This window comes from Mesoplodon bidens, assembly GCF_964165515.1.
Source record: "Mesoplodon bidens genome assembly, chromosome: 4".
Classification (NCBI taxonomy): Eukaryota; Metazoa; Chordata; class Mammalia; order Artiodactyla; family Ziphiidae; genus Mesoplodon; species Mesoplodon bidens.
This window is the reverse complement of record NC_138160.1, coordinates 161,938,757-161,954,307: the sequence shown is the minus strand read 5'-3', so window position 1 is coordinate 161,954,307 and position 15,551 is coordinate 161,938,757. Positions and strand designations below refer to the sequence as shown.

At 46.4% G+C, this 15,551-nt stretch overlaps 1 protein-coding gene across 1 annotated transcript in view; it reads left to right on the top strand.

Annotated features, from left to right (window-relative positions):
- The first annotated feature begins 206 nt into the window (after positions 1-206).
- Positions 207-15,551, top strand: part of DOCK2 (dedicator of cytokinesis 2) — a 416,115-nt gene continuing 400,770 nt past the window's right edge. The window contains exon 1 of the mRNA XM_081230991.1: positions 207-285. Within this exon, the coding sequence (XP_081087117.1) occupies positions 243-285 (43 nt within the window). The 5' untranslated portion in view covers positions 207-242. The remainder of the gene's footprint in view (positions 286-15,551) is intronic.

Genomic DNA, 15,551 nt, shown 5'->3' with positions numbered 1-15,551 from the left:
GTGGCCCCTAAGCTTTGTGGGGGCTTTCTAACCCCTAGCCTTCTACTGTGCCCCTGTCCAAAGGGAGGGAGGAAGAGGAGGAGGAGCAGGTCACCCTGGGGAGGGGAGGGCGGGCCCTGAGAGGGAGTTTGAAAAGAGGAAGGAAGTGGGGCCCAGCAGAACGCCTAGCCACCCCCTGGCTGCTTCCCCACAGGACGACGCGAGGTGCCTGCAGCCGCCCCCACCCCCACCCCGGCCAAGCCATGGCCCCCTGGCGCAAAACTGACAAGGAGCGACATGGAGTTGGTAGGTGTGGGCATGGGGTCCTCAACAGGGAGAAGGGCAGGTGGCCGGAGAACCGCATAGGAAGAGGCTGGGGAGCCAGCGGCGCGGACGTGGGCTCAGAGCACTGACTCAAGCTTTGAGGGTGCAGCGGCTCCCTCAGCCTGCTGTGGCACCAGTTGGGTAGGAAAAGGGAGGCAGGGGGAGACGAAGGTGGGTGCCCTGCCCGGCAGGCTACGCCCCGCCCGCTTCCTCTCCTGCTGCCGCCACAGGGCTACCCTCTTTCTCCAAACGCTTTATGCATTTCCTAGACAGGTTCCAACAGACCTCTTAGCAGCCTGGCTCTGCATCAGGCTCCTGGCATTGCAAGGACTCCTTCACCCCATCTGGAGACTTGACCTCTTGGAGGGAGCATCATTCTCTCCCTTGGCTGAGCCTGGCTTGGTCCAACATGCCTCCCTCCCCCGCTGCCCAAAGCGACACCCATCTGCTTGCTTCCCCTGCCTGTTCTTCCTGGGTCAGATGACCCTTATTTGTCAGAGCGTCCAGAGGGCTGTGCAAGGTGGGGGCGTAGGGCTGGAGGGCAAGACCCTTCACTCAGCCCCAAAGAGTCCCTGGGGAGAAAGGCAGTTCTTTCCTGGGTTATAGGGGCATATCCAAGAAGCCAGCCTCATCAGCTTCAGCCATCTAAGCTCCCAGAGGCCTCTGCCTCAAGCTCAGGGCCGGAAGTGGTGGCTGGGGGAAGGGAGGCTTCAGGTACTAGGACTCTTTCTACTAAGTGGCACCCATGGTGCAATCCCCATAGATTCACTGTGGTTTTCAAATAAGTGTGAATTTAAAAACCACTCTGTGGCTTGCTACACAGGCAGATACCAGATACCACCCTCAGAGATAAGGATTGAACGGGTCAGATGTTGGAAGACCCAAGGGCCAAGAGTAGGGAATGATGTAGCGAATCCCAAGGCCACTGCTGGAGAAACATAGTCCTGGAGGGCTCAACACTTATTCATTCACTTACTAGTCTCCAAGCACTGTGGAGTGTTTAAAGATGAATGGTCCCTATCCAAAGAGCAAATAATATTCCATACCCTGAAGGAGGCTCAGTTTCTCAGTTTCTCCACCTATATTGAACTAGACTCAGTAACTTTTGAACTTTAAAGCTTCTCTAACTCTGGCCCTTCCAGGCTGAAACACCGCTCAGGTGAAGATGGGGACTGATAAATGGAGCAGACCATTATAGGTGGAGGGACCGATGTGGTCTAGGAGATGAAAGCTGGACATGAAGGGACTATCCAGGGAAAAAAGAGCATATCCAGCAAAGAAGAGTGGTAGCTCTTTTCGCCTTGAGGGGAGGGTGCATTGAAGGGAATGATGATGCTCAAAGTAAGTTGAAGCCACATTTTGGAACGCTCTGAATGCCAGGCTAAGAAGTTGAGACTTTTTCCATCTAGGCAATTGGGAGCCATAGAGGGCTTCTGAGCAGGGGAGGGACATGAAATTTGTACTGAAGCCAGTGTGGAGGGAGGCTGGGTGGACAGAAGAGCAAAGGCGCCTGGGTGGCAGACAGGGATGGTATTGGTGGTCCAGGATAACGAGGGCAGTTCATGGGGGCAGTTGAGTGTGGCGGAAGAGTCCCACCCTCTGGTCGAAGGGCTGTAGTGTGTTCCTGCTGTGTAGGCCCTGTGCTGTGGTGTGAAGCTCATGGGCTCTGGTGCCTGCTCTTGGATTCCATCTTCCAATGTTTCCCAGCCTTGTGAGCTAGACAAGTTACTTACTCTCTCCAGGCCTCAGTTTCCTTGTCTGTGTATTGGGAGTAATAACAGCACCTGCTTCCCAGGGTTGTGGGGAGACTGAATGATAATAATCTGTATAAAGTGCCTGGAATGCCAATCGTACAAATCCTCACTAAATGTTATTAATTATTATTTTTAGCCTTTATTCTCTGCTTAGGAGCCCAGTTCAGGACATGACATCACAGGATGGGAGGGGGCTACTGAATGAAGTAAGGTTTTCACCCTCCTTTGCTGAGGAAATCCCACCTATGTGCTCAGAGACTAGGAACTCTGTTAGGCTCTAGGGCCAGGGGATTCTTCTGATGGTATAACTGAGAGTTTTCATGCCTACCTGTGAAAATTCTGTTTGGGGCTGGGAGTCAGAAGGTGTATGACCCTTTAGGGGGCCATAGAGCACTTGGTAGGTGTCTACTTATCAAAGGATCTCTTTTTCTCTGCAGATGAATGTCAGAGGTAAGGAAGGTAATCTCCAACCCTCCTCTGTAGACTCCAGGTAGATGGAAGGGAAGGGCAAGGCTTAGGTTATGATGAGACAGGGGACTGGGGTCACCCAGCAGAAAGAACCGTGGCCTGAGAGTAAGGAGTCTGGGTTCTAGTTCTGACACTATCATTTTTGCAGGCAGGTCTGTGCTCTAGTTTCCTCACTGTCAGTCTAGGTATTAATACTTTTGTCTTTCAAGTCGTTCTTTTAGAAGAGTATCTGAGATAATGAGTATGGGGGCTTGGAGGAAAAGGAAGAGCTAGAGCCATGTAAGGATTAGGGGGGTCCTTGGAACACCTCCAGAGTCCCAGCCAGCCTAACCCAGGAGAACCTGAGCTTTGCTTTCCCATTTGGTTTCCTCTTCCTCTGGCCTAGCTGACGAGCACTGCTGGCGTCTGTTTTTCTGGGGGGCTGGCTTTTCTGGGGACAGCTTCATCACCAGAACCGCTTGGCTTCTTTCTCATCTTACTGTCTGGTGAGCAGTCAGGGTGAGCCTCATGTAGATCCCTGGCCAGGTTCTTTTTTCACTTCCTTGATGGAGCTTTAAAATGTGATCCATTAGAGTTCCAGAGAGGACCCTTGGGTAGAAGTGGGTGAGAGTTTCCACAGACAAGACAGTGTAGCTATGAAGAAAAGACACAGCCTCTGCCCTTGAGGAGATATGGGTAAGGTTAGAAGCTTGGGCTGTGAGTTCAAATCTGGTCCTGTTTCCTCATCTTTCCTCATTACTCCTAGTTTATGTAGGAGTAATCATGATAATATGGATCTCATGAGATCATTGTGAGGATTGAACGGGGTAATGCATGAAAAGCATTAGTAATGAGGCTGGTCAATGAAAGTTAGTGACTGAGGTCAAGGGGCGTACCTAATAGGTACGGAGCCGAGAGAGGTAACGTGCCCTAATGCCAGGTTCAGGACAGTCATGCCTTATAAGAATAAGTGTAGTAATTTATGGTTTACAAGACCCATTCTCATGCAGTATCTTTGTCTGGCTTCAGAACAGCCGTGTGAGGCAACATATTATTATTCTCATTTTACAGGCTAAGAGTTCCATAGTTCACATAACTTGGAAGTACTTGGGCTGGGCCTTAAATTCAGTTGTCTTCAGACACCAGACCCTTTGCACAACACTAGAAGGGAATCTGGGAGGAGGAACATCATAGACAAAGGCAGGAGGTTGGAATGGGTGTGGCTTTTGGGTCAATAGTCTGCTTTGGTTTTAGTGGATATTTGTAGAAATAAAAAATAGTTGGAGAGGTAGATTATGGTCAGGTTGTGAAGGGCTTTGAGTACCAAGCTTATAAGTTTGGACTTCATTTTGTGAGCAGTGGAGTTTTTGAGCGGGTGTGTCACCTGTAAGAAGATAATTTAATCACTTGGGAGGGGGCAGGGGTTAGACATAGGGGGGCAGGGGAACAGCAGTGGGTGACAGTTTACCTATCTACTGACTGCCTCATTAGTTAATCCCGCAGGAGTCCCCTTATAATTGACATTTCCCTTTGGCTTTTACTATCTTAATCCTCTCTGCCTGAGACTCTTGTCATTGGTCAGAGCTTTATCCTTGGAGGAGACAATGGAAGACAGAGAAGGAGGAGGTAGAAAGAGCAAGTAACAGTATCAGTTAGGGATAAGTATGACTACAGGTGACAGAAAACGTCCGAAGTAGTGGCTTAACCAAGCTAGAAGCTTATTTGCCTCTCATGTAGAAAGCCCAGAAATGGTCCCTGAAGAGGCGGTAGCGTGGCTCTTTCTGCCTCCTGCACGGCTTCCTTGGCACGAGGCTTCTGCCTTTTGAACCAAACTGGCTGCTTAAGCCTCTGTTGTCAGGTCCACTTTCCAGCCAGCAAGAAGGATGAAGGGAACAAGAAGGGCATGACACTGCTCATTAAGGACACTTACTTGAAGGCCCACTGGACACTTCCTCTTGTGTCCTCTTGGCTGAAAACCTAATCACATGACTGAACCTAGCTGCAGTGGAACCTGGAAGTGTAGTCTGCAAGGTAAGCAGCCATGCACCCAGCTAAAACTCCAGTGTGCATTCCTGAGGAAGGAGGGGAATAGGATATTAGGCATGACATTTTAGTTTTCTCAGGTAGCCATAACAAAATACCAGAGACCGGGTGGCTTAAGTAACAGAAGTTATTTTCTCACAGTTCTGGAGGCTGGAGTTCTGAGTCCAAGGTGCTAGTAAGTTGATTTCTCCTGAGGTCTCCTAGGCCTGCAGACAACTGCCTTCTCCTTGCTTTGTCCTCATATGGTCTTCTCTCTGTGCATGCTCACCTCCTGTGTCTTCTCCTCTTCTTAGAAGGACACAAGTCCTGTTGGATTAGGGCCCCACCCTAATGGCTTCGTTTTAATTTAATCACATCCTTACAGACCTGATCCAAATATGGAGCTTCAACGTGTGAATTTGGAGCAGTAGGGAGGACAACAGCTGGGTTCCTAACAGTTGACCTGTGGTCTGTGGTATGATATTTAGGGATTGTAAACGAAGCCTTCAAGGCAGGGGTTCTCAGAGGGTGAGTGCAGAAGAAAGGTTTGTTTACCCTGAAGCTGGGCCTGCTGGGTAGATTTATGTAGGGGCTTCAGTTACGCTCAGAAACCTCTTCTCCACGCAGATCATCTCGAGTTATGGTTGTGTATCTATGTGTGGTGCTGGGGAGTTATCGCTTGGTTCCTTCGGAGGGCTGTGAGGGACAATCTAATCTGTCCCGTGTCTCTCCCCTAGCTTCGAGTGGCTTGCTGGCTGGCAATCTTTGGTGTCCCATGGCTTAGTAGAAGTATCACCCCAGTCTCTGCCTCTGTCTTCATGTGGCGTTCTTCCTGTGTGTGTGTCTCTTTCCAAATTTTCCATTTTAATAAGAACACCAGTCATGTTGGGTGAGGGCCCACCCTAATGACCTCATTTGAACTTTATTACCTCTGAAAAGACTATCTCCAAATAAGGCTGCATTCTGAGGTGCTAGGAGTTAGGAATATAATGTATCTTTTGTTTTGTGGGGTGGGGCACAATTCAAGTCATAACAGGCTCTGCAAAAGCTGAGAAGGGGTCTGTTTCACATCTTGATTGGGGAATACGGATGAGTTCGAGACCTCTCCCTGGTCCAGGGATGCAGGTGATGCTGTTTCCTGGACAGATCTGGTCCATACTGAGATGGACAGATTTGGAGTGCACAATGGGTGACTGAGCCCCTTGCAGCACAGACTCTTATTACAAGGAACAAAATCCACTTAAAGTAGTTCAGTTAAAAGGTATGTGGTGTGTAGCTGTATGTGAGGAGGGAAGTGGTGTGTTTTAAGCATCAAGGAAAATCAAACAGAAATCCAGGAAACATGAGCAGCAGTCCTCTGGAAAGCCCTGGTCTGAGGAGACTGGAAAACTCTGCCTGTCTTCTCATGGCTTCCCAGCTGCTGTAAACTTACGAGCTTTGTTCTCCTTTCTCTTCTCCTCTTCATAACTTTTCATATTCTGAGAACACCACAGTGGTGGCCCCAACATGCCACCTACCTCAACCTGGCATGACTTTGCAGTGCCAGCACCCTCTGAATCCTCTCTCTGTGTTTATTTGTTCAAAGTCCTGAGAAGATCTGAGTGGACTGACTCACCTTTTCAATAAAGGCCCCCCAGGTCAGAGGTCATCACCAGGCTAAGAATGGGCCCCACTCTGAGCCAGGGTGCTGCCTTTTCCAATACGCTATGGTTATGGGGTGGAGTCATGAGGATCGCAGGAGTTGTGGATGGGGACAGATTCTTGGGGTAGGAGGCATGAGTCAAACATGCATCCCAAACACACCCAGGGCAGAACTCTACTACAGAGGTACCACTTACACTGCTCTTGTTGCCAGAGTTAATAGCTAAGGAGGAGAGATAGAGACCATCATTTACTCACCAACTTGTTCACTCATTCACTCATTCATTCTTCATTTATTTCTTAAATATTTATTGGGCATTTCCCATGTGCTAGGCCCTGCGCTAGATGGTGAGATTACTAGAATTTGGCCAGTATGGTTCCTACCCTTTTGGAGCTTATAGTCTAGTGGGGAAGACAAAAAGAAATGTGAAAAAATCAATAGGCATATCACTACAAATCGTGATATGTGCTCCTGTAATAAAAGAGTTTGTCTCATGAATGAGAGTATTGGAGGGAAGGAATCTTAAATAGGATGGTCTCAGAAGGCCTCTGAGGAGCAATGGGGAAAAGAATTGCAGAGGAAATGCTTAGAGGGATCTTAGTACGTGTATCTTGGCTATGGAGGCCAATTGTATCTTCGGGCTGGTCCCCGGAAGTTAGTCTGGTGCAACAAAAACACATGGATTGGAAATCTCATTCCTTCCTACCACCAATTCTTAGGTGCCTGGGCTGCCTACTTTCGGATGCTTCAGCAACTTGGGATTGTTTAGGAGTGCCTGCTGGGCTGACTGTTGGAGTTCATTTAAGTAGATTGTCCTAATCCCTAGGTTTATGGGAACCACATTAGTTAGTGGCCATCTTGCCCCCAACCATAACGTTTGAGTTTGAATGAGCCTTGACAGACTGTGTTTGTTAAGCTCCGCTTCCTCCTGAGTTCAGCATCCTTATACTGCTGCTATATTTTGAGACAGACAGTGTAGTCACCATACTATTCTGCTAATTTCTGGACCTTTGGACTTCTTTTTTTTTTTTTTTTTAAGCTTACAGGCCTTTAATATTCAGTTCCACATGGGTGCCACAGTCTGAGTTTTGCACCATATGTTCTGCAAATGGTGAATGCTAGTGCTTATTGCCACCCAACTCCAGAGGAATCTGTGTGGAGGCACCACAAATGTTCCCTTTAATAGGCACTCTCTCCTTTCATTCCACTTTCTTTAATTAGTGTGAGTTGAACAACAGTCAGGCTGAGTTTGTCAACATCTTAAGTCTTACTTGGTTTTTAGTTCTTGGAAAAAGTCATCCATCCCTTGTCCTTCTGACCCCACTAGGACACTGTCAGCTTCTGCGCTGATTTAAAGCTGTGCAGGAGGGGAATGTGACTGACAATGTGGACACTTTTCCAGACCCCTCTCCAGACATTGCCCCAGGGCACTCAGTGCTCCCCTGACAACACATGATCCCTTGGGTCAAATCCCAAACCAGGATGGTGAACGGGACCTAGGTGGGCCATGTGACTTGCATAGATGCCTCAGCATCCAACACAGGGTCTGAACAGAGCCAATGCTGAGTAGGCATTTGTTGGGGTGGATTAAGTGCTAGCAATGTCAGGTCCCAAGAGCCCACGACTGCTGCAGCAAAGGGGCACACCTTGTGCCAGCTGGACCCTGAGGATTTGCCCGGGAAGCGGGATTTTGCTGCTTGCCTCACTGGCGGTGGCGACAAGGTAGTCGTCTCAGGAAAAAGTTTTCCAGGAAGAATAAACAGCCAGTGCAAATGTCCTGAGGGGGAAGCCTCTCTGATGTGTGGGAGGCCGCTATGAATGGGGTAGAGTAACCCAGGGGCAGAACTGGAGGACATGAGTTCTCTGAAGAGAGGTTGTATTGAGTAGTGCCTGGTACATGTTATAAGGACTCTGGCTTTTACTCTGAATGGAAGTGGGTGGGGCACGGTAGGGTTTGAGAAGAGTTGCAGAATGTTCTGTCTTATTTTTTTTTAATTTGGTTTTTCACTGAAGTATAGTTGATTTACAATGTTGTGTTAATTTCTGCTGTACAGCAAAGTGACTCAATTATACACACACACACACATATCTATTCTTTTCCATTATGGTTTATCCCCGGATATTGAATAAAGTTCCCTGTGCTCTACAGTAGGACCTTGTTGTTTATCCGTCCTATATATAAGAGTTTGGATCTGCTAATCCCAAACTCCCAGTCCATCCCTCCCCTGCCCCCTCCCCCTTGGCAACCACTGTTCTGTCTTATTTTAAAAGAATTATTCTAGAAGTTTTATGGTTAGTAGATAGAGGGGAATTAAATGTGGAAGCAGACAGGCCAGTACGGCAGTCACTACAATAACCAGGCGAGAAATGGTGGGGGACCCCCCAAGGATGCAGCAGTGGAGGAGGTGAGATGTGCTTAGCTGTGTGTGCTGTTGGTGGGCAAACGGGATCTTCCTCATGGATTGGACGTGGGTATGAAAGAAAGAAAGTAGTTAAGGGTGACACCATGGTTTGGTCTGTGCAGCTGGGAGAATGGAACTACCTACAGGACTTCCTTAGTTAGTCCCCTGATCTAAGTTGTCATCAATATTGTCATAAATAATAACATTGCCTCAACTGTTTTCAGTCCAGTCCATTTATAAAGCACTCGTGGTACCATGTTTAACCCTCACGGCCACCCTGAGAGATGGGTACTTTTATCTTCATTTCAGAGATGAGGAAACTGAAGAGCAGAGAGCTTTAAGCTCTTGATGAAATGCAGCCTCTTTCCAGTAGTTTTCTTACACCTCATCCCTGGAAGAAATGTCTTCTGCTTTATCAAAATCTTCATTTTTCACCTTGTCTTTTAGTTATGTGACTGCAGGTTGTCTCCCCCACTGGATGGCTTATTGTCTGACGGCAGAGCTCTGTTGGGGGTCGAATTTGATTCCATCTGGCTCTGTGGTACTAGCAGAAACATGGTAGGTTTCTGCTAGTACCACAGAAGGTACTAGCAGAAAAGATCATCGTTATTGTAACGCGGGACCCTTGGGAATCCAAACACTCTTCCTACAAAAACATGCACATGTGCAGTTTTGCATTACACCAAATGTTCCCTTGGGGGCGAAATTGTTCCCAGTTGAGAATCACTGTTTTAGAGAACTCATGGGAATCTCAACTTCCTTCTTGTTGGCTGGGAATGTCACCTTGGCTCACCTATGGCAACCTGTAAGGTTTCTGGGAGGATCCAGTAGGGGTCCTAAAGCACCTGGCAGGGGGCAGGTGTTAAATACACATCCACTAGTGAGAGGCAGTGTGCTGTAATGGTTGAGGGTGTATGCTCTGGAGCCAGCCTGCCTGGGGCGAAATCCTGGCTCACCACCTTCCTAGCTGTGTCACCCTGGGCTGTTCACTTCATCTCACACTACCTCAGTTTGCTCATCTGTAAAATAGAACTGACCATAATTGTACCCACCACAAGATTAAATAGGTGCTGGGATTAAATAGGTGACTGTAGGTAAAGTCATTGGAGAAGTGTCTGATACATAGAAAGTGTTCCTTAGAGGTTGTAATTCTTGTCCTCTCCTGGTCAGGGGAGGAACACCTCCTCCTCCTTGGTTCCCTCTGTGATTCTCCTGCCTCATCCACTGCTGACTTGCACCAGGTTTGAGCTCTGACCTCGCTGCCAGAAGCTTCTGCTGGGTCATCGCATTCACCCTCCCTGATGCAATGTCAGGATGTTTCCCTGGTACTGCGGCTGTCAACACCTTGTCCAGAGACTCCAGGCAAACTGCTTGTATATTTCAACGACTATGTTTCACTTGAATCCAAAGTGGACCTGCCGGCTAGTTCTGTTTCTACCTGGAGTGGAGACCATCGAAAGCCCAGTTCAGGGACTAGAGGAGTGAGCTTCAGGCAATTACATTCTTTTTCTCCAGTATTGTTTGTGTTCCTCTCATGTAGCTACTTGTACAAACTCTATGAACACTTGGTGTTTGCTGAAGCTTTTGTTTTGAAACACATCAGCAAGTGGCAGGGCCCCTGATGAGGTACGAATCCATCCTGAAGGGTCACAGGGCACTTGATGGCTGCAATCAAAATTGGCAGCCCAGCTGGCTCAGCATCTCAGCAAGTAATCTCAAGAAATGCAAGAAAAAACTTAGAAGAAGAGACATACCTGCCCTTCATGTTCGTGTTCCTTCAGTTTAACAAGTATTTATTAAAGTTCAGTAAATATTGATTGAACTTCAACTGTGAGCCAGATGCTGTTCTCAGCACTGGGAATTCAGTGGCCGACAGGCAGATTCAGTCTCCACCCTCGCTGAGGCTGAAGGAGACGGGAAATGAACAAGTCTAGTACATACACACGCATACACACACACACACACACACATACACACATATACATATATACTCACACACACACAATAAATCGTGACATCAGCAATGGGTTAGTCAGGGAAATAAGGACTTTAGACTCCCATATGGGTTTGATTCCACTTTCTACCACTTTCTAGCTGTGTGGCCACGGGCAAGTTCCTTAATCTCTCTTTAAGTTTCTCATATGTTATATGGAGGGGAATACCTTGGAGTGTTACTGTGAAGATTAAATGAGCTGGTACAAGTAAAATGTGAGGAATTTTGTCTGTCTTATTTATCACTATTACCCACTACTCAGAACAGTATCTGGCACACTGTAGGTGCTCAAGTGAATATCTGTTGAAAAATAACATGTGCTTGGTACATAGTATGTGTGTTTACCATTTGTGGGGCGTCAAGCAGTATATGACGTGGTTAGAATCCAGACTTCTGGATAACTCTCTTATTAGAGATATTAGAATAAGTTGTTTATTCTCTCTCTGCCTCAGTTTCCTCATGTATAAATCCAAGTGAAATACTGTACTTATCTCCTAACATAGCCCAAAGCACAGAGACCCCAACCCTATTTGTTTCTGTGAGCTGCATGCTGTAGCAATGGTATGTTTACTTTTTCCTTATTTCTCTTGATTTGGGCTCCTGATGAGCAGGGCATTTCAATACATTTAAGTAAAGTTGGTGGCTAATCAGTAGATTTGATTTCCAGGGTTGTTGGAAGTCCCACCTGTCTCAAAAGCTCCCACTGGCTTGACACTCTAGGATTTCCAACATTAGAGTCCTCATTGGGTTCAGTGACCTCAGATGGCCCTGGTACTTGAAGCACCCCCTTGATCTTTGGTCATAAGTATTTTGGTCTGGTTAGGCTTATCAGTGACCAGCTGCTGCCTTGGCTCCTGAGTATAGTATTTTGATACAAGGAGAGGTCGGATCCTTCACTGGGATGTACCAGTGTCCTCCCAGGCACGGAGACCTCGTATGAAAGGGGGAGCTGGAACGGGTATCTGTGGGAATCCTTTCACCACTTGTTTATCTTCCATGATGGGCGCGGCCAGGGTGGGGCAGGCTATGATTTCAGTGATTTTTACTTATTACTTATTCCTGTACCTTCCTCATGTTTTCCGGCCCTTTCCATCACTCACTCAGAGCTCAAGGGTGGTTAGGCCTGCAGGGAATGGGGAAGAAGATGAACTGTTCTGACACTGGTCAGAAACAACTCAGGAGAGATTCATAGATAAGCAATCAAACTTTAGCCAAGAGTGGCATTCTGGTTCAAAGTTTCCTGTTAGTCATTTAGAAAACTTAACAGAATTGGGTACCGGTATGCAAAGCCACTTCCTTTGTCAGTAATGTCTGCTTTTCCCCAAATGGAGCCTTGAGAACAAAGGTCCTCATGCAAAGGCAGAAATACATTTATAAATTAAATGGCAGTGTCAGTTACTTTCATTTTCATATGATGTGAGTCTTTGGAATGAACACAGACCTCCATGTTGAATATGAAGTTTCAAGATCTGTCCAAGATATCTTCTTAAGCCAATGGGTTGGTACCTTCTCACCTGACAGAGCTGGGCAGAGGGTGCGGAAGAGATACTCAAGGAAAGATGGGAAGGATATAGTCTGGGAACAGAGTCTTGCCCTGCCCTTTCAATACCTGATGGACAAAACTAATTTGCTGGTGCTCCAGAGGCAAACACATATCATGGATGGTTTTCTTCTGTTAGAAACCTCAGTTGCCTCTGTGGCTCTGCCCAGCTCCTTGGCAGGCATGTCCTCAGCCAGACCTCTGGAGCTGGAGGGATCAGGGAGTGGAGAGTCTGTGGAATTAGGGCATCAGCAAGCTGGAGTGGGTCCAAATGCTAGCAGCCTTTGTGGGGACAGGATTTGAAATGAGGCCAAGTGTGGAGGGAATGAAGAAAGGGGGAATCTTTATGCAGGAGAAGAGAACTCTGGGTCCCCTGAGGGACCTCTCAAGGTTTGTTTTTGGGCAAAGGTTTAATTTTATTCATTGTTGACTGGCAGTGCCATTGAATGCAAACTGCGAGGAAGCAGATTTAAAGGTGACACAAAGAAGAGCTCTGAAGGAGTTCCTCTGAATGGATTGCTTCAGGAGGTATTATAGTGCTAATAAAGAGAAAAGTGACTACTTTTTATTGAGCACTTACTCTGGCCAGACACAGAGTAAGGACTTTTTCTGGGTATTGATCTCAGCCAGGCTTCCAAGGAACTCTTCAAGGTAGGGACCATCATCTCCTCCTTTCTATAGTTGAGGAAAATGAGGCTTGGGGAGGTGAAGTTGCTGCTCAAGCAGGCTGCCGCTGGCGCCTACAGTGCCTCTGTGTGAATTACAAAGATACACCCCTCCCCTGGTGGACACAGTGCCTAGGTAGGGCCCAGGCCTTGGCAAGCAGATCAGAGGTTGGGGGGGCAGCCTCTACTGCTGTCTTTGGCTTGGTGGCCTTGTGCTGGACAAAGCCTGCACAATCATACTCTGCACCCCTGGGCTTGAGACCAGAGCTGGCAAAGGGCAGAACTGGGCTTAGGGGCCACATTTGTCTTACTCCAGAGACACTGGCTCATAACTCCCAAGCTTTAGTATCTCTCAGGATTGAGACTTTCCACCCCTATGAATACTCACAAAGACTAGTTGGTCCCTTGGTGAAGAGGCTGATTTGTATAGGTCTTTGGACTAAAAAGCCTACAGGTTTCCTACTTTTCCCGCAGAGAATGCAGCTCAGAGAGTGTGGCAAACAGAAGCCTGAAGCAGGGTCTGGTGAACACCTGAACACCTGCCATCAGATGCTGTGGAGAAGCAGTGGATGCAGGGAATGAACAAGGCACAGGACAGGGTTGAAGTCCTGGCTCTGTGATTTACCACTCTGTGGGTGGGTCTTGGGTAAGCTACTCAAACCATCTGAACCTCGGTTTTCTCCTCTATAGAGTGGGGATAGTACTACCTCATGCAGTAGTTGTGATGACAACATGAAAGGGCAGTTGAGAATATGCTTCTCTGTGATATAGTGGAGGAACATTATAAATGCTGCTTGTTTATATTTGAGAAGGGTTTTGACCTCATTTCTTTCCAAGCCTCTTCACTGATGTGATCACTGCTTTCACTGCATCCATAAGTTCTGATAGGTTGTATTTTCATTTGTATTTGTCTTAAAATATTTTTTGATCTCACCTGTGAGTTCTCATTTGACCCACTGGTTGTTTAAGGGTATGTTGTTGCATTTACACGTATTTGTGAACTGTCCAGTTTTTTTTTTTTCTGTTTTTCATTTCTAGCTTCATTCCTTTGTGATTGGAAAAGATGCTTTGTATAATTTCAGTCTTTTTAAAATTTATTGAGACTTGTTTTGTGGCCTAACATGTCATCTATCTGGAGACTATTTCACGTGCACTTGAGAAGAATGTATTCTGCTATTGTAGGATTGAGTATTCTGTATACGTCTGTTAGGACTAGTTATTATTTTTTAAAATTTTATTTATTTTTGGCTGCGTTTTGGGTCTTTGTTGCTGCATGCGGGCTTTCTCTAGTTGCAGCAGGCTGGGGTTACTCTTCGTTGTGTTGTGCGGGCTTCTCATTGTGGTGGCTTCTCTTGTTGTGGAGCATGGGCTCTAGGCACGTGGGCTTCAGTAGTTGTGGCAGGCGGGCTCAGTAGTTGTGGCTTGCAGGCTCTAGAGTGCAGGCTCTGTACTTGTGGCACACGGGCTTTGTTGTTCCATGGCATGTGGGATCTTCCCGGACCAGGGATCGAACCCGTGTCGCCTACATTGGCAGGCGATTCTTAACCACCAGGGAAGTCCCAGGACTAGTTATCTATAACGTTGTTCAGGTCTTCTGTTTCCCTATTGATTTCATGCCTACTTGTTCTATCCATTATTGATAGCAGAGTATTGAGGTCTCCAATTATTATTGTAGAGCTATCTATTTCTCCCTTTAATTGTGTCAGTGTTTGCCTCATATATTTTGGTGTTACATTATTAAGTATATATATGTTTATAATTGCTATATCTTCTTGGTGTATTGACTCTTTTGCCAATATATTATGTCCTTCTTTGTCTCTTGTAACAATTTTTGACTTAAAGTCTATTTTGTCTGATGTTGGTATACCCACCAAGCTCTCTTTTTGTTACTATGTGTGTGGAACTTCTTTCACTCATTCTTTTATTTTGAACTTATTTGTATCTTTGGACCTAAAGTGAATCTCTTGTAGACGACATATAGTTGGATCATGGTGGATTGATTGATTGATTGATTGATTGATTGATTTCATGGTGGATTTAAAAAAAATCTTTTTTGTAAATCTCTGCCTTTTGAAAAAAGTGTTTAATCCATTTACATTTAAAGTATATACTCATAAGGAAGGACTTACTTCTTCCATTTTGCCATTTGTTTTCTACCACAATAATGGTCACATTATTTCTTCATATTTTCTTTCTGCTACTTTCTCTTTCTTTCCTCTTATTATAGAACTCCCATTATGTGGATGTTGGTGTGCTTGACATTGTTCCACAGGTCCCTTAGGATCTGTTAATTTTTCTTCATTCTTTTTCTTTCTGCTACTCAGTCTGGCTAATCTCAACAGACCTTTTTTTTTTTTTCTTTTTTGCAGTACGCAGGCCTCTCACTGTTGTGGCCTCTGCCGTTGCGGAGCACAGGCTCCGGACGTGCAGGCTCAGTGGCCATGGCTCACGGGCCTAGCCACTCAGCGGCATGTGGGATCTTCCCGGACTGGGGCACGAACCCGTGTCCCCTGCATTGGCAGGTGGACTCTCAACCACTGCACCACCAGGGAAGCCCTCAACAGACCTATTTTTAAGGTCATTGATTCCTTCTGACTGCTCACATCTGACGTTGAACCTCTCTAATAAAATTTTCACCTTTGTTATTGTACTTTTCAGCTCCAAAATTTTTATCTGATTCTTTTTTATAATTTCTCTCTCTTTGACTATATTCTCCATTTTCTGAGACATTATTCCCCTGGTTTCCTTTAGTTCTTTGTCCATAGTTTCCTTTGGATATTTGA